Here is a 19,839-nt window from a genome sequence, read left to right on the forward strand (position 1 = left end):
AGGAGAATGATAGTCCAAGGCCTGAACTGTGGCCATCACTCAGTGTTTACTGCGGACAGTGAGTTACTTCATTTCATCCTCAAAACAACCCAGCATTATTAGGATTATTTTAGAGGTGAGGAAGCCAAGACAGATCCTCAGCCATCCCTCTAGCTTTACTTTAAATTTGCACCACTTTGAATTTCTTTATATTTCTTGAATAACACCTTTTGAGTAAATGCCACTTCTGAGAAAATGGTATTCATTAATTTTTAATCGTCCTCAAATTCGTGGAACTGTTAAGTGATGAGACATAATTTAAACCCAAAGTTAAATGTCTCTAAAGCTGATGTACTTTTGCTGCAAAGGGATTTGTTAAGATGGAAATAATTAGAGGATAAAGTGCCAAGGGAGTAAAGAATATGAGTGTCTTGTGGAATGATAGATGAAACAATGCCCAAGCTGAGCAGTGAGTGGATGGAGGAGAAGTTCTAGGTATTTCCACTGCAAGCATTTTTATCATAAACATCTTGTCTATAAGCATTTTTCACTGCACTGCAAATTGACTGTAAGGCAACTTATCAAAGATAAAATAATTGGTTGATAGTTTTGGTTTACATTTGACAACTGAATGTATTGAAGCTAGCTGTTGTGGGGACAGAGTCCCAGAGAGCATTTTCCAGGCTCTTGGCCTCACGTGGAAAGGTGTTGGCTCGGGTAGTAGGTGGCCATGAGCTGTGGCTATTTGAACATCAGCTGTAACCAGTTAGCCAATTAGCCACTGATAGAACTGCCGTGGCTGCATTGGTTGGTCACTCGGTTGGGTGGCCGGCAGAGAAGCGGACAGCAGGTTGTGGGTCGTGTGGATCCTGCTTCCAGTGAGACTATAGTGCCGTCAGTCAGATGATAGTGGTATGACTCCCCTATCTATGGCTCCATGGGTATTCCTTTTTGGCCCAGCCATATCCTCTGTTCTTATGTGGAGAGCAGGACCAGAGATCCCGCAGGCCGCCCTGCACAACAAGTGGCGCAGGGAGCAGGGTCCCTTGCACAACATTTGTAAATTTGGTTTTAGTTCTCCATTGACTAAGTGCTTGCAGTATTCCCATGTCGTGCAGGGTCTGCGGGGTCTCTGCTCCTGCTCCCCACATAAGAATGCAGGACATGGTGAGGCCAAAAAGGAACACCCACGGAGCCATAGGTAGGGGAGTCATACCACTATATTCTCGCTGACGGCTTGGTTGGAGACACAAGAAGCAGGAGCGACACTGTTCGCAACCCTCACTGCACCGCTTGCTAGCTCAGCCACCATCTTCTTGCTAGCCCCCATTTTTTCTGCTAGCGTAGCCATGGCAGTTATATTAGTGCCCAATGGCTCACTGGTTACAGCTGATGGCCAACTAGCCACAGCTGATGGCCATCCAGTCACAGTTGATGGCCATTTACTACCTGAGCCAGCACCTTTCCACGTGAGGCTGAGAGCCTGGAAACTGCACTCCTGGCTCTGTCCCCACATCCCATTTTTATATTATATAAATCTTAGCCCTCATAATGTTCTCAACAATAAGGAGTAGACATGGTGGTGGATGATAACCTCAGATGAAGCCAGATTGCAAAGCTACATGTAAAGCCAGATTGCATACTATACTAGAAGATGATGACTTATCAGTTTGCAAGTCCTGTGGCAAGTGCATTCTTGCCTCCAATCTATTAAAAACAAGAGTATACTTTTGTGAAATAGATAAGAGGAGGCTACTAATTCATAACAGTTTTAAAGATCATTAATTATCCATTCTGTAGGTAGAAAATGATATCTCTCTTACGGAAGGAAGAAATGGTAGTGACAAAGAAAAAGTGTGATGCTGAACAAGGAGCTGATACTAAAAGCAAAAAAAAAAGAAAAAGAAAGAAAAGTATATTATGAATAAAAGACTTCCGAGACAATGTATTTTCATTTTTCTCAATGAAGTCTTTTTAATTTTGTTATTACCTTTTTATGTTTTATGTCCCTTTAATGTCTCTTTTTAATGTTATTTTATCTTTTATGGCAGAATTGCTTTATGGCCCATTAGTTGTGCAACAACAATATTTGTGACAAAATATTTTGCAGCAAAGATGTTCATGGCAAACATGCTAAGGGCAGAAAATACGAGACTTGTGGAGGAGAAGGGCACAGGATGAGAAAACGATGCTTATTCCCATACCCTATGCAAAAAAGAAATAAACATAAAAATAAAAATAAATAAAAATTAAAAAAAAAATGTTGACTAAGGACATTTGAGAGATGCTGAGGGGCTAGACTGGTAAAGGAATGAAAATCTGTTCTTTGACAGTGTGGACGTGAGAAAGAGTAGAAGGTTTCGGTTGAAAAGGCTACACCAGAACTTGAAGTCTGGCTTGAAGCTATTTCAACTCTATGGTATACCTGTGCTAGGGTCAGTCAGACCTCTGGAGTGTAGACACCATGAAACTAGTGTCTGTGAAAGCGAAAGTCCTGAGAAAGATAGCATTGTAATTTTTGAAAGGAAAGCTATCTGCTGGGCATTCACATCATGGTAGAAGTTTGGAATGCGCCATGGAAAAGCACAGATGACCAGTGTAAGAGTAGAAGCTCTATGTCACAGACGTTAAGAGGGGAGTTGTGTCTGTAACTCACATGGTTGGTGGAAAGTGTATTGACTGTGTTATGCTCAGTCAGTGAGTAGGATGATCTGGAAAAAGAAGTGGTCTCTATTATAGAATACCAGTAAATAATGTCAAATCATCGGGAGGAATAGAGATTAAAATGTTGGAAGTGGTAGTGATTAAGATCCCTGGGCTTTTAAGGCAGAAACTTTTATAGTCAAGTCCTAGGTCTAACACTATTAGCTGTGTAACTTGAGTTCTTGTTCCCACATCTTTAAACTTTGGTGAACCTATTGTATGAGGCTGTTGAGGGGAAATAAATGAGATAAGCCATGTAAAGCACTGTGAGTAAATTGTCAATGGGTTTTCTGTGGTGACAGGCAGCATTACATTTTACTGGTTAAGTATACAGGCTGTGGGATCAAACATCCCTGATTTGGTCTCATCTCAGCAATTTACAATCTGTATGACTAGGAAGAGTTACTCAAGCCCTCTAACCTTCAGTGAGCCCATCTTCTAATGGGAATGATATTAGTATGTACTGTGTTTCCCCGAAAATAAGACCTAGCTGGACCATCAGCTCTAATGCGTCTTTTGGAGCAAAAATTAATATAAGACCCAGTCTTAATTTATTATAAGACTGGATCTTTATACTGTACTATACTATACTATACTAAAGACTGGGTCTAATATTAATTTTTGCTCCAAAAGACGCATTAGCTGATGGTCCAGCTAGGTCTTATTTTTGGGGAAACAGGGTATTTAATAAGATTGTTGTGAAAAGAAAATGTATATAAAGTATTTAGCACAGTGCCTGGCACAAAACAGGTACTCAATAAGTATCAAAGTGTTAGTTTTTAACATTAATAATAAACAAAAGTAATTACTAATATAAGGCAGAATCAAGGATATTAATCTTTATTTAGATTATTTATATTTTATCAGTCTATCACTGGCTTTAACTAAGATAAGTATTGAGAACTCATTTTTAACAGCAAATATTCTTAATTGTCCTTTTGATTTTAGTTCATTGGAAATCCTGGGATTCAGAAATGTGGATTAAAAGTAATTTCTTCCATAGCACATTTTCCTGATGCATTAGAGATGTTATCTCTCAAAGGTGCTATTGATTCGGTGCTTCAAACATTGCGGATGTATCCAGATGACCAAGGTTGGTACAAGTTGAATTCAGGATTTAGAATGGATTTTTAGAAGCTTTGGATGTCTTTAATTTTTTTCTACAGTTTTGAGACTTAAAACATTTAATTTTGATGTTTTTTTTCTTCTGCTCTTCTAGAAATTCAGTGTCTGGGTTTAGGTCTTATAGGATGCTTGATTACAAAGAAGAGGTTGTTTACGGGAACCTGGCATCTGCTAGCAAAAATTCTGGTTTCCAGTTTACAACGATTTAAGGATATGCCTGAATTACAAATTAAAGTATGTACATTATCTTGAAGGGGATTTGAGATTTTGTGCAGATTTCTCTTTCCGAGCAGTTAGTATAATTCCCACTTTGCATTAATGGGGATATTCTAGTTAATTGAAAATAATTTATCATTTTGTAGTATTTTAATTTTAGCAGGTAGAGAGAATTGGGTTGAATCTCAAAAGATCCTATGTTTACTTATTAAATCTCTAAACTCAGCATGTTTATTTGCCATTTATTTTTTCCATGAAATAGCAGAAAATGTGCTAAAGAAGTTCCAGCTAGCTGAGCTTCATTTGCTTATATTTTAGATAAATAGGAGTTATAATTATTCCAAAGTTTGCCATTGTCTTTTATTGTGGGCTGCTTACCTGTAGTAATTTTGCCCCTTGATTTTTTTTTCTTGCAGTGAAACAATAGTTTAAACATTTTCCATACAGCAAAATTTAAAATGTGATATATAATAACTCTTTATTAGGAATCCAAGATATTGGCTTAAGGTTAATTCAGGGGAGATCAAGAAATAAATTGTTACAGGATTTTCAACCCCAATGTTAGGAAAACAAATAGTTTCTTTAAGAGTTTCTGCATTAGTTGTGGTTTTTCAGTAATGGCATTTGCAACTTTATAAACTACAGTCAGCAAATATTTTCATAAATGGCAGCATTGACCAGGAATAAAAATTTCTAGGCTCTATCTTTTGCAGAGACTTTATTAGTAAATGAGATAATGTATGTAAAGCTTTTAATTATAAAGTGTTTCTGAACACCCAACATTCTTAGATTAAAAACTATATTGCATTTTATAAATATGATTGTCATAATGTGCCTCCACCTAGGCTGGTTAAAGCCAAGTCAGAACTGATTAAAAGTAATCTGAGAGAAAAGAAATGAATTTGTGCAGGTGTGGTGCTCTCAGTTACTCAGTATTAATTCATCTAGGCCTAAATTCTAGGATCTCTGCAGTTGAGGTTGTAAACTATTGACCAGAGGACTGAATTTGTCCTGCCAAAATATTTTATTTGGCCAGTTCAGTGTTTACAAGTTTTTAATTTAAATTATGTGTCTTTTACATATTTGCATTACCTGCTTTGTTGCTGCATTCATTTGAGTTTGCAGAACCCTCTGCTCTAGAGGTGGGTGGACCATCAGACATGTTCCTCACACCTGTATAAATTAAGATTAATTCTCTTATCTAATGTTAGGATGTATTTGTAGAAATTCCAGCATCTTCAGAGCTCAAAATAATTATTTAATATTTAGATGATTTCATGAATATATGATATTGAACGATAATAAAAATCTAAAAACTTAAGTTGATCTTTGGTGAATTTACCCTAACTAAATAATAATAAAGTCAAAAGTTGATTTTTTTGTTAAAACATCAGATGGGTGGAAAGCCCAGACTACTCTTGGAAAAATGCTTAGGTGGTTTTAAAAAGCTATGGTGTGACTGATCATTTCTTTATAAATAATTTGCTACAAGGATGTTAAACCTCAGAGTGCGTCAAACTTCTCTCAAATACATGAATGAAATCTAGGAGCTCACATTTGTTTCTTTGAGGTTAAAATTTCAGTAGAAAGCACAAAAATGTTGGGGAAATGCTGGGCTATCTAGAGAACCTAATCTGTAGTCTTGTAATAAAAACATCACTTTACTGGCCTATTTGGTTTGTAGCCCCACTGATACTGCTGTTCTAATCTTGGCTTTCATCCTGTAAGTATGGCTTCAGACAGGGATGTTTAAAAGCCAAATATTAGTGGATCAGGTATTTTTTCTGCATTGCTAGATGATGGTTTGTTCACTAGCATTTAATTCTGTCTGCCTGCTATATTTCTTACTACTGAGAGAGCAAAGGGTATTTATAGGATTGTTTCAAGGTTTACAGCTTTAAAGTACAAATAAATCCAATAAATATACCTACTTAAGTGAAATATCATACACAGACCCTGTTTTATATTATTTACTTCTTCTTTCTTGCCTGTAATTGCTTATGTTGTTATTATTTTTGGTCACACTTTCAGGGATTTGAGACAAGCCTGAGAATACTGGAATTGTCAGAGTCTTTTTCCAAGCTGCTGGTACATTATTCCTTTGATTCCTTAATATTCCATCACATGTCTTCCAGTCTCATGGAACAAAAGGATGAACAGGTACAACATTTTTCACCTTTATGCTAAGTTATGTGTGTAGCTGACTCTAATCCTTATTTCTATTCTTTTTAGTTTCTGAACCTTTGTTGCAAGTGCTTTGCCAAATTAGCTATGGATGAGGAGTTAAAATGTGTGATGCTAGAGAGAGCATGTGATCAGAACAACAGCATCATGGTTGAATGCTTACTTCTGTTGGGAGCAGACGCCAATCGAGAAAAGGAGGGAACATCTCTAATTTGTCAGGTAAATATTGAAGACGTCACTTTTTTCTTTTCTCTGTTATTCGACTCTGCCACTGGATAGCTCGTACTTACATCCTATTATCGTTCACAAAAGAATTTACCAGTTGGTTGCACAGCTGCTTGTGATTTGTAGTTAGGGTTTAGATTCACAGAATTTCGGAGGTAATAAAGTCCTTAGGTATTCATTTCACTTATTTACCTACCTTGATAGGTTGATAAATAACTTTCCAAACATGTCTCCTTCTCTGTACAAATTCTTCTCCAGCCACACTCCACTCAACACACAGTTATATTTCTGTTTTGATCGTTTTTCAACCATTTTCTCTTTATTTTCAATTTCTATGTCTAGGACGTTCTCCTCTCAGGGCTACTGCATGTGGCTATGTAGCTGTCTACCGCACAGTTTAAGGGGCGCTGTTTGCATTGACTTCCCCTGTTACCGGCCAGCCCCTCAGTTGTGTAACACTATGGTCCTGCTTACCTTCTCCCCCTTCCCTCGTGTGCTATGCAAACACATCTAATTGTTCTACTCTTCCTTCAAAATCTAACCCACATTCTCTTTCCTCGGTGAAGCCCTCCTCACACTCCTCAATCACCATATAAAATAAAAATTTACTTCTCTGTAAGTATGTGACAATTTAGGTATACCTTATGTATAGTTTGTGAGTTATATGAAAGTAGAAATGTACAATGTTCAGCTTTGTATCATTCAGAATATCTAACTCATTGCTTCATATGCGATGTAAATTTTAAAAAGTATTTGCTAAAGGATGTTACATGTCATTTCAAGTTTGTCTTTGTTGGATAAATTTTAGAATTTTTAATAGCATTCAGTTAGCACCATGTATATTTCCTAGAAATTCAATATTATTTCTAGCAAAGCAATTAAATAGTGATTTAATATATAGTATTTAATAACCAGCAAAGTACTATGTTTTCCAGTAATTTACTTTTAAAGCCCTATTTTATTTAATTTATCACTTGCCTATGGATTCAAATCAATTTTGTCAACTATAAGATTAAATTAGTACTAATTAGCAATCTACATAAAAAGAAACTGAACCTGTAACTCATTTTTATGCACAATTTAAGCATTAAAATGAAATAAATAATCAAATTACTTAAATTTAGTCAAATTCCTTTTAAGAAGCAACATTAAAAATGGTTGCTTCTCTACTTTAAAGGTAATTAAATTATTTCCCTCAATAATTTAATATGTTTTCATTGTGTATCTTTTGTGTGATCTTCAGATGATTTCGTTGTTCCTTGGATATGTCAAAGAAACTTTCCCTTTCAATGTTTTGTTAGGAAAACAAGATAGCTAAAAGCACCTGAGTGAGATTAGTTTACATTTCCCATAGAAAGTGTTTTCTACTCTTTTCTCAATTTATCCAACTCTTTCTATGCAAAAAGCTTTTTATTTTATTCTTCTTCCCATATTCTTTTAAACTTAATCCACTTTTTAAAAAGATTTCTATTAAAATATAGCTAACGTACAATATTATGTTGGTTTCAGGTGTACACAATAGTTATTCAACATTTCTATATCTAAAGAAGTGATCACCATGATAAATCCAGCCACCATCTGACATTGTACTATGCTTTCACAATATTAATGCTATATTCCCTATGCTGAACATTACATTTCCATGACTTACTTGTTTTATACCTTGAAATTTGAACCTCTTAGTCCCCTTAACCTTTTTCTCCCCTTTTTTTATTTTTCAATTACAGTTGGCATTCAATATTATTTTACATTAATTTCAGGTATACTGCAGAGTAGTTAGACATTTATATAATTTAAAAAATGATGCCCCTGACTAGTCTAGTACTCACCTGGCACTATATATAGTTATTACCAAATTATTGACTATATTCTCTATGTTTTACTTTATATTCCCATGACTGTTTTGCAACTATCAATTTGTATTTCTTAATCCCTTTACCTTTTCCACCCTGCCTTCCTCTCACCTGTTACCCCAATAAATCTAGTATTCATATGACATTATACATAGCTATTACAGTACTATTGACTATTTTCCTTATGCTATACTCTACGTCCCCGTGACTACTTTGTAACAACTAATTTGTACCTTTTAATTCCTTCCACTTTTTCATCCATCTCCCCTAACAACTATCCCATTTGGCAACCATCAAAATGTTCTCTGTATCTATGAGTTTGTTTCTGTTTCATTTGTTTGTTTATTTTGTTGTTAAGATTCCATTTAAAAGTGAAGTCATATGACATTTGTCTTTCTCTGACATACTATACTCAGCACAGTATCCTCTAGGTTATCCACGTTGTTACAGATAGCAAGATTTCATTCTTTTTTAAAGTCTAATATTCCATTGTATATATGTACTACCTCTTCTTTATTCATTCATTCCTTCAGGGACACCCAGGTTACCTTCATATCTTGGCTGTTGTAAATAATGCTTCAGTGGTTATGGATGTGTGGATGCACACATCCCCTTGAAATAGGGATTTGGGTTTCTTCAGATATCTGTGAGAAGTGTGATTACTGGGTCCTTCTTTGTCTCTTGTTATAGCCTTTGTTTTAAAGTCTATTTTTTTCTTGTATAAGTATTGCTGTTGGTAACACATATTAAAGGTCTTGTTTTCTTATCCACTCAGCCCTCATATCTCTTGATTGGATTATTTAATCCATTTACATGGAAAGTAATTGTTGATAGATATATGGTTATTGCCATTTTATTCATATTTTTTATTTTTGTTGTCGTTGTTGTTAATCTTAAAGAAATCCCTCTAACATTCCTTGTAATACTGGTTTGGTGGTGACAAACTCTTGGCTTTCTTTTGTCCGGGAAGCTCTTTATCTGTCCTCTATTCTAAATGATAGCTTTGCTGGGTAGAGTAATCTTGGTTTTAGGTCCTTGCTTTTCATCACTTTGAATATTTTCTACCTGTCCCTTCTGACTTGCAAAGTTTCGGTGAGAAATCAGCTGACAGTCTTATGGAAGCTCCCCAGTAGGTAACTAACTGCTTTCCTCTTGCTGCTTTTAAGATTCATTCTTTGTCTTTAAACTTTGGCATTTTAATCATGATGTGTCTTTTGTGTGGACCTCTTTGAGTTCTTGTTTAGGACTCTCTGCACTTCTTGGATTTGTATACTTATTTCCTCTCCAGGTTAGGAAAGTTTTCCATCATTATTTCTTCAAATAGGTTTCTCAGTTCCTTGCTCTATCTCTTTTCCTTCTCGTACCCCTCTGATGTGAATGTTGGTACACTTGATGTTGTCCCAGAGGCCCCTTAAACTTTCCTCATTTTTTTGGATTCTGTTTTCTTTTTGCTGTTGTTTGGGTGTTTTCTGCTACCTTATCTTCTAAATCACGGATTTGATTCTCTGCTTCATCTAATTTACTGTTGATTCACTCTAATGTATTCTTCATTTCAGTTATTATAGTCTTTATTTCTGACTTTATTTTTTTATGTTTTCTATCAATTTTTATGTTTCCTATCTCTTTGTTGAGGTTCTCCCTGAGATCACTGAGCATTCTTATAATCAGTGTTTTGAACTCTGAGTCTAGTAGATTGCTTGTCTTTATTTTGTTTAATTCTTTTTCTGGAGCTTTGTTCTGTTTTTTTATTTGGGACATGTTTCTTTGTCTCCTCAGTTTGGTTGCCTCCCTGTATTTGTTTCTCTGTATTAAGTAGCGCTGCTATATCTCCCAGTTTTAGTAGAGTGACCTTATGTAATAAGTGTGCCGTGGGGCTTAATGGCGCAGTCTTCCTGGTCACGTCAGCCAGATACTCCAGGTGTGTTTTTTGTGTGGCTTGTGTGTGCCCTCCTGTTGTAGTTGAGCCTTCGTTGCTCTTTGCAATATCAATGGGAGGGAGTAAACCTCAGACTGATGGGTTGTGAGGACTGGCCATGACTACAGTGGAGGAGTTGTTGTGCAGGGGCTGACCCTACAGAGCAGGATTTGCTCTGGCTTTCCTGTCCAGGCTTTCATTTGAATGAAACTCCTGCCCAGGCTTTCATTTGGGTATGTTGTCCCCAGAGGTAGCCCAGTGATGCTCTGACTGAGTCCAAAGCTGTCCACTGGGCAAGAGTCCTGGGCCTCCTGGGAAGGGCCCCACCACAGGCCATGTTCAACCACAACCTATGCCCTGCTCAGGGCCACCTGGCATAAGCCACAAATCAATTTGCTGATTGCCCCTGCCTATGCTGGGCTTGGAGGTGACTTGAGAGACCAAGTCACAAACTGAGGTTGGCTGTCACTAGTATCAGGCTTGGGGTTGCTCAGTTAGAGCTATGGACATGCTAAAGCCAGATGTTGCTTGTTTGGGTTTTGTGATCCTGTGGGAGATTTTAGGAAAGTGCAGCATGATCCAAGACAAACCATTTATACAGAAGAGTTACTGGAAGTGGCTTGGGTGGGCCTGAAAGTTAAGCGGGGTGGGTGTCTCAGAGAATCAGGATGAATGAATGGTGTTAGCCAGGTTAATGGAAACTCAGATATGGTGGCCGCCTGTGTATGCACGCTGGTTTGGGGGAAGGCTCAAAAAAGAAACAATGGCTTCTGCCAGCTCCTTCTGTCTATGAGAAAGCTTCCCCTCTATCCCTTGTCCTGAAGTAAACAGCTCAGTTCTTCCCCATATGTCCCAGGCACCTTTTTAGCTGTTGTCCCAGAACTAGAGCTCAGAGTGAGTGAGTCCATCAGTGAGTACGTCCATGCACAGACCCTTTAAGAGGAGTGAGGGGGACTGCAGCCACTCTCGTCTCACTCAGCCACAATTTCCTCTGGTTTTCACAGCCAGAAGTTTTGGGGACTTCTGGGCTGGGGAGCTTGGTGTGGGGTTGGGAACCCTCTTTCCTATGGGGGGAACCTCTGCAGCTGAGATATCTCTCCTGATTTTTAATGGTCACATGTGGATGTGGGATCAGCTGGTTCTGCATCTCTGCTCCGCCTATCAGTCTTGACATGGCGTCTTCTGTATGACCTTATTTGTAGGGCTTTGGTTCAACTATACTTCAGGTGATTCTCAGTGATGGTTGTTCTGTAGTTTAGCTGTAATTTTGATATGGTCGTGAGAGGAGGTAAGCACATTGTTTATCTACTCTGCCATCTCGATAGGATCCTTAATGCATTTCTTTATCTTCTTTTAAAAAATCAGGTATTTACTTCCATGGATTTATTAAATTTAAGGAATTTATCCTAGTTGTCAGAGATTATTTGTATCTAACAAATCATAAATATTGAATTCATTTTGTGGATAGATTAATTGAACATATCTTGTTTTGTACTAGTGCAAACTAGGTAATCAAGACTATTCATGTGCCAGTGCTGCATAATTAAGGACTATTTAGAGCAAGGATGGAGTTAATCTTTTTAGGCTTTATGAGGAGAATTAAATGATACAAGGCATATGATTGGTAGAGAATAATATGGAAGATTAATATTGGGCGTGAAAATGCATGAATAGAAATCTGAAGACATCTCATCATTCCATGATGGGAAGAAAAAGTGTGAAGAAATTTGAATAAAAGTCACGAACACTTTTGTGGTGTTCATTACCAGCTGGGCAGTGCTCTGTGTTCTTTACACAATTTATCCCTCACAAACTTAGGAATAGATTATAGTATTATCCCCATTATACAGGTAAGGAATTGAGGCACAGAGTGGTCAAATAACTTGCCTAAGAATACTCTTCTGGTAAGTAGTGGAAAATCTGCCCCCAAGTGCCTGCTTTAATCTTTTGTCTACATAGCAGATTCATGGTAGTGGTAGTGGTGAGGTTGTTCATTCATTCTCAAATGCTAGTTTGGAATATTTGGTTGCAATTTTTGGCTGCATTAATTATAAGTTAAAAGATGAGAGAGATGATTGCAAATGATAATAAATTATACTTTTGATAAACTTTGACTATATTCTGAATATCTTCATTATTATTTAAGATATACAAAACTGTGTATTTCTGAGCTGTATTTTTTTCTCATGAATTTGAAATTACTTTTATAATTTTTTATATTTTTTATATTTTTGTCTAACACACTTTCTTATATATCTCTCTCTTCATGGCCCCATATGGCTAAAGTCTGCTTGGATCATTTGGGTCCCCCAACAAAAATACCTCTATGAAAATGTATTGAACACTTTCTGTGTGGAAAGCACAGTGATAGATAATTAGTAAAGAATATCAAAGGGGTTTTTTGTTTCAAAATGTTTTTTTTTTTCTAAGCGTGTATTGGGAAAGGAGGGGGGATACAATATAAATCACCTTAATAGGAAGTAGGTGGTAAGGGCCATAATTTAGAGATAAAAGTTTGCTAAGCTACAAAAGAAGGCATTGCAATGGAGTTTCTTGGCCTTTTCTTCCCTCCCTCTCTTCCTCTTTCCCTTCTTTTCCCCTTTCCTTCCTCCCTCTCAAGTTCCCTATGGGCCCTTAAAGAGGATTTTAGTAATTTGCGAGTTAAATTTTATATATATTTCATAGGCATTGTGCTAGGCCAGAGAGGCACAAATTGAATTATATAGCATCCATGCCTTTCATTCTAGATATAAAATGGATAGGAATGTCTGGTTTGATGTACCAAGTACTATGTTAAACCAAATAGGATTGGAGCCTGGAGTAGGAAGGATGTGTGTGACCTGGGAGGTTGATAGCAAGGAGTTACTGTACAAGAGACTTTGATGCTGCTCCTTGAAGAATGAACATTTTGTGGGGTGAAGAGCAGTTAGACATTTACGGCAATACAAGTCGCATAAAGGAAGGTAATGACGTTTGAAAAATTGCATGTTGTGTTTGGGGGAATTTTCTGGAACAGGTGTTTTAGAAGATGTTTTAGTAGGATAGTGACTTGGTTATATATAGAGTTGAAATGTACTGTAGCGGGCCCAGGGAGAATGGGTTGAAGGTGAGTGATGGTGGAGATTGGTGGGCATTAAGTTGGTACCATCAAACCACAGAACTGCCCCCTCAAATCCCTTAGACACACTTTCATTCTGGAGAGTTCAGGGATTTTTTCCTCCCAATTTCCTTGTTCCACTGACCTGGTACCTTGGATCTTAGGGTCTTAGTCTTTTTCTTTTTTAATCCTTAATTTGGGTTAGTGAAAGGATCATAGGTTCTGGAGCCAGAAGATTTGACTTCAAATCCAAGTCTCTTCCTGACTTGTTCTAAGGGTTTGGACAAATCACATATCTTTTCTATATATTCAGCTATAAAATGGAGGTAGTAATTTTATGGCATGAGGTGTTTATAAGTATTAGAGATCACAGAATTTAGCACAGTACCTGACGAATGGTGTTTCCATTATCTATTACTTTGATCTTGTGTTTGATAAAATATCACATTCTGTGGCCTTTCAGAAACTGTTCCTGAGAAGGACCAGTGTGCTGTGCTACAGGTTCCTTATCCTTCTCTCTGCGTTAGTTTTTGTAGCACCCAATAAGATAAACCACCTTGGGCACATGCTCTGAAAACATAATATTCAGGGGAAGGTAGAAAACTGAGAGACAAGATATTTCTTTGCGGTAATTCAAGTTTTTGTCCTGAGCAGGAAAATGAAAAATGAATGACTGTCCTTTGTATGTGGCATTAAAAAACATTATAATATTTATATTCTATGTTACAAATGAAGGCAGATCAGTAAGTACTGTTAAGGTACTAGTTTCCCAAATGTGCAAACAGAAACTCAGAAAATGTAACCGATATGTATAATTGGTGGAGCTTCAGTTCTCCTGACTTCAAGTTTACGGATCTTTTTCTCCATATCGTGTTGCCTTTTTCATAATAATTGACTTTCATGTGGCAGCTTATTTGATTTATGCTACTCTGATATGTGTGGTGCTAATCTTATTTTATTTTCCTAATCTATTTCAAGGATGAGTTTGCGTTACCCTATTTTATTTTGTTTCTCTCTAAATTTAAGAACGTGGAGAAAAATTACACCAAGTTCAATTCACGTGTCTCCCAAAAGGAAGAAATACAGTTCTTTGATAAGCAACTATGTTTTTTTCTTTAATAGGTATGTGAGAAAGCGAGCAGTCCCAAATTGGTGGAACTATTGCTGAATAGTGGGTCCCGTGAACAAGATGTACGGAAAGCGCTGACAATTAGCATTGGGAAAGGTGACAGCCAAACCATCAGTTTGCTCTTAAGGAGGCTTGCCCTGGATCTGGCCAATAATAGCATTTGCCTTGGAGGATTTTGTATAGGAAAAATAGAACCTTTGTGGCTTGGTCCTTTATTTCCAGATAAGACATCTAATTCAAGAAAAGAAACAAGTAAGTATTAAATATTAAAAGGAAGATTTGGTACAAGTCATAGTTTTAGTAGTAGTTTTTAAAATCACTAATTTCTCTTTTAGTTAGTTTTCATTCCAGTTTGGTGCAACTTAGCCAAAAGTATTGTAAGCATTTGGATATCTTTTTTTTTTTTTGGCGTGAAATGCTTGACAGTGATATTATATCTACGGGCTTTATGACCAAGCAAATACATATTTACAAAGATAGATCAAAACAGTTAGATGTTTCTAAGGGGTTACATTTCCTTTTCATGTATTTTATTTTTTATTATAAAAGTAATTCATGCTCATTTAAAAAATATGGATCCAATCATAAGGGAGAAAATATATGACAACATTATTTTATCATGTATAGGTAATAAATGCAGTTTTGTCCTTAGACTTTTTGTATGTTTACATATACATGTGCGTTACAATATATATGCAGAAACATATACACATATGTACTTTTATTTTCAAGTTAACATACTGTTAGTTTGCAACCTTGGGAGCTTCCGGGGTGAAATCTGAAACTGGTTCCTGTATATAAAGGGAAGGAGAGAGTGAAGAAAGAGGCAGACCACTGCAGATTGGTAGGTATCAGGTTTAATAAGCAAGGGAACTTACATACAAGGCTTGCCTTGGGTAATTGCAAGATGAGTGTATCTCCACACCCACCTGCCAGAATCTTAAAGATTTTCATAGAAGCCTGAACTGGGTCCAGTCACATATTCAGTCCAGATGGTCTCAACAACACCTTACTCTCTCAGGGCTACATCCTTGGAACAGCTCCCACTGTGGGGACGGTGGGCAGAGGATACATTCCAAGGACCAGGGAGTGTGTAAGGAGCCTCCGAGTCCCCAGGTCCAGCTCATGGGTCAACCAGCAGTCATGTCCTCTCAATGACCTCCTCCTCCAACATGTATTTTGTATTTCAATTAAGGATGTATTCTCCTTATATTTTCAAGTTAATATATATTTTGTATATATTATGTATATTGATGACAAGTTATCATCAACCTTCGTTAACATTCCTGTCTTTTTAGCTCTCATTTACTGACACTAAATGTGGTTTTTAAAGCTTGAGCTCCTAGCTTTCCCTCTGTTACCTTACTCTTATGCCCACTCCTTTTCCCACAGTGATCATACTCCGTGAGTCTTCATCTTACGGGCTTTCTTGTTAATAACATGTTTACTATCATTTTTCTGTTACATTCACCTGACAAAACCCTATTCCTGGTTTGTCCAACAGTCTGCTTTTGAGATAGCTGTATGCTGCTCAAGTATGCATCCATGCATATTGGTGATTTTGCATATTCAATGTCTCCCACCTTCTGGTGGAGAAGATCCCATCAGGATGAATTTCCCTTGGTTTCTTAAATGCTTTATATACTGGGGATGTCAAAACAATGTATACGCATGACTTGTAGTCATCTTTTTTTGTTGGCATATATTGAGTATTACAATTCTAATACAGTTTTTTTCCTTTCTTAAAATGTGTATACATTTTTTTGGCGCCCTCTATATTTTTACTTTGACTTTCCCCAGTGTCACTCTCTCTACCTAACTTCCTTACCTTCTCTTTTCATCTGGATATTGTTTCACTCTTCCTGACTCAGCACCATATCACTTTTCACAAGAAAACATATCTGCCCCCAAGAAGTCTGGGTGGAAGATTCTCCTACATGTTCCTGTCATACTTTATTTCTTACCCGTACTAGCACTTACCACATATGATTATATTTGTCTTATTTATACTCTACCTTTTGGTAAATTATATTCATCATGAAGTCAATGTCAATTTTGTCTATTGTTGTAATCTTAATGTATATGCTAGTGTTTTGCACAGAGTAGGTACTCATTAAATATTTATAATATTGGGAAAAAATTGGGTTGATAAATTATGTTGATATATGGAAACAGGCACTTCACACAGTATTGATATGAATTTAAATTGTCCTCTTTTGAGGATAATTTGGCAATATCCATTAATATTTTAAATGAGCATGCATACTTTTTTAATCCAGCAATATACTAATAGGAATCCATGATACAGAATTCCCAATGTGCATAAAAGGTATATACAAGGATACACATTAAAATATTTATAATAATAAAAATTTAGGAAAAAATCATAAGTATTCCTCAAAAGGAACTATTCAAATTATCATGGTACATTCATGCAGTGGAGTGCTTTACAATCATTAAGGGGAAGGGGGAAAAAAAACATCTAGGAAATCCAAATGTTCAGATATAGAATGTATTATTAAGTGAAAAAAAGATACAGAACAGTGTTTTTAGTATACAAATGTTGGTGAGCACACAACTGGGATATTGCATTCATAAATGTTTGAATATGACAAGAACATGTCAGGAAAAAAACATCCAGAAATGGTCTCCCTGGTTGCACCTGGGGACTTTGGAAACTAATGAATTGTCATCAGATCCCGTGTTTCATCACTTCAACCAGTCTCCTACCAACAACTTGCTTACTTTAATCTTTGATGTCTGACAGAAAGGAATTGTGGGTTCATTGGAGAGAAATTGAAGGAGATTAACCCTTTACTGTATTCCATTTGTTCTGTATTAAGGTTTCTTTTTTTTACCATGACAATTCTTACCTAATTTAAGAAATATAATAATGTTATTTGATTGATTGGAGGGTATAGTCATGATTTTATTGGCAGCTGGTCTGAGTAAAGAATATTTTGGATTCATAGCTTGAAAACATTTTTCAGATACTACTGGACCGAGTCACATACACATGTAGTAATGTGAACTATTTATAAGAGTAATATTTGAAGAAATTTTCCAGGTTGTATGTAGGACAATGAAGACTCTGCCAACTTATTTTTTCATAACGGAGCATAATATAAAATGCAATAAAATAAGAAGGATGTTAACTTTGAAATTCCATATTATTTCCCAATAGAATGAATCACTTAGCAAATAGTTTATAAAAATAACTATATCATTTATTGAGCATCTTCTGTATTCTAGGCATTGTGCTAAACATTTTATATATATCATTTCATTTAACCTTTTCAATAACCCTATGCTGTGTGTATTGTCATCTTCACTTCCCAAGTGAGGACACCAACACTCAGGGAACTCATATAAGTTGCAAGTGGCATTACTATGATTTGAACATAGGCCTGTCTGGCTTCAAAGCCCAGCCCCTTTCCTGGGTTAATTTACTTTCATAAATATTCAATGGTTTTTTTTTTTAATCTACACCAGATCTTTATATAAATTTCTATGACTTTTTGAAAATTAAAATTTACTATCAAGTATGCAATATCATAATTGTAAAGTGACTTTGAAAATAAGAATGAATAATTCTCTGGAAGTATGAGAATATATCAGAATCTTTTTTATGACATGTTTATATTTGTTTAATTATTGATTTCTAAGTTGCTGGTATATCTTTTCTATTTTTAGATATAGGATCCACCCTAGCAAGAATGGTGCTCAGATGTCAGATGAAAAGTGCTGCCGAAGAAGGAGCTGCCTCAGGGAGCCATGGGAATTTTTCTGAAGAAGTAATTGATAAATTTGATGAATGGACTTTCATTCCTGAGTCTTATGTTGACAGTGTATTTGGTCAAAGTGATGACCTAGACAGTGAAGGTATTTATTATATTAAAAAATTGTTCCCTTTATGTTTTAAAACCCTTGTACACTGACATTAAACAATAGGAATTGAGACAAAACCCTGATTTAATTCATTTGGAAAGACTTGAGGGAAAATGTGTTCACTATTGGAAATAGTTAATGCTTACTAACACTGGTTAAGGCAATGACTTTCAAGAAAGTGTATCTCTGTCCTTTTAAGTATATGTCTTGTAATTGGTAAATGGTGCTGTCCAAACTGGAATTGGATTCCATGTTCTGTCACTGACTATAATCTTTTGTGGCTTGTGTAAGCCTCTCACCCTTATTAAAGGTAGTGTTACTAATCCTCCAGGATTTTTTATAGGAATTAGAGAAAATGCATGTGAACTGCCTAGGAGAGTGCTTGGCAAATAGAAAGTATTTAACAAAATATATATTTACCTTTATGAGAATTAAAAGTAATATTAATATTTTAATAACTCACTTGAGATAACTTTAAAAAATTGACATGACGAAATATATAATGACAGTGATTTGGGCTGACGTTTAATACAATGCAGTTTGGTAAAAATGGACTGAGGTGCTTTCTAATTGACATAGTATGATTAAAAACTTTGGGTGATAGAATAAAGGTATTTGACAGGGGCAAAAAGTAAGGACTATTCCAGAATCCCATGTCTTAAGTTCAAATATTTTTTAAAACTAACTTTATTGAGATTTAATTAATATAAAATAGAATGCACCCAATTTAGGTAAATATTTTCATGGATTTTTACAAATTCACATATCCATGTAATCATCACCACTGTCAAGTAATGCAATATTTTTATCATCCAAAAAAGTCCATTTATGGTTCTTCACAAAAAATTTTCCCCAACCTTGGTCAGTGGCAACCAATGACCTGCTTTCTGTCACTATATATTAAATTAGTATTTCCTCAATTTGCCTATAAATGGAATCATACAGTATGTCCCATTTTATGTCTGGCTGTTTACCAAAGTGGTTGTACTATATTATACTTCCGCCAGCAATACTATATGAAAATTCTAGTTACTCTATGTACATCCTCATCACACTACAACACTTGGTATTGTAAGTCAATTTAATTTTAGCCATTCTAATGAAGGCATAGTTCTAGCTCACCTGGGTAGAATTTTTATGTCCCTGATGGCTATTGATATTGGGAATATTTTCATGTTCTTATCAGCTATTCATGTATTTTCTTTGCAAAGTTTCTGTTCAAATCTTTTGCTAATTTTAACTGTGTTATTTTCTTATTATTTTATTATGAGTTCTTACATATTCTGGTAGAAACCCTTTGCAGATATTTTCTCCCAGTATAGCCTGTCCTTTCATTTTATTGTTATTTTTCAAAGAGAAGAGCTTTTTAATTTTAATAAAGTGCATTTTTTCAGTTTCTTCTTTTATGGTTTGTCTTTTTCCTTTCTATTTAAGAAATCTTTCAATCCCAAATTTGTGAATATTTTCTTTTTTGTTTCCTCATGGAAGTGTTAAAATCTTAGCTTTACATTTATGTCTACAATCC

The 19,839-nt window shown here is 35.9% G+C and overlaps 1 protein-coding gene across 3 annotated transcripts in view; it reads left to right on the forward strand.

Annotated features, from left to right (window-relative positions):
• Positions 1-19,839, forward strand: part of LRRK2 (leucine rich repeat kinase 2) — a 124,647-nt gene that overhangs the window by 37,812 nt on the left and 66,996 nt on the right. For all 3 annotated transcript variants that reach the window (XM_081061475.1, XM_081061474.1, XM_081061476.1), the window contains exons 15-20: positions 3,631-3,775; positions 3,902-4,041; positions 6,055-6,183; positions 6,256-6,426; positions 14,420-14,678; positions 18,120-18,308. In XM_081061475.1, the coding sequence (XP_080917601.1) occupies positions 3,631-3,775; positions 3,902-4,041; positions 6,055-6,183; positions 6,256-6,426; positions 14,420-14,678; positions 18,120-18,308 (1,033 nt within the window). The remainder of the gene's footprint in view (positions 1-3,630; positions 3,776-3,901; positions 4,042-6,054; positions 6,184-6,255; positions 6,427-14,419; positions 14,679-18,119; positions 18,309-19,839) is intronic.

The sequence above is a fragment of the Rhinolophus hipposideros genome (assembly GCF_964194185.1).
Source record: "Rhinolophus hipposideros genome assembly, chromosome: 9".
NCBI lineage: Eukaryota > Metazoa > Chordata > Mammalia > Chiroptera > Rhinolophidae > Rhinolophus > Rhinolophus hipposideros.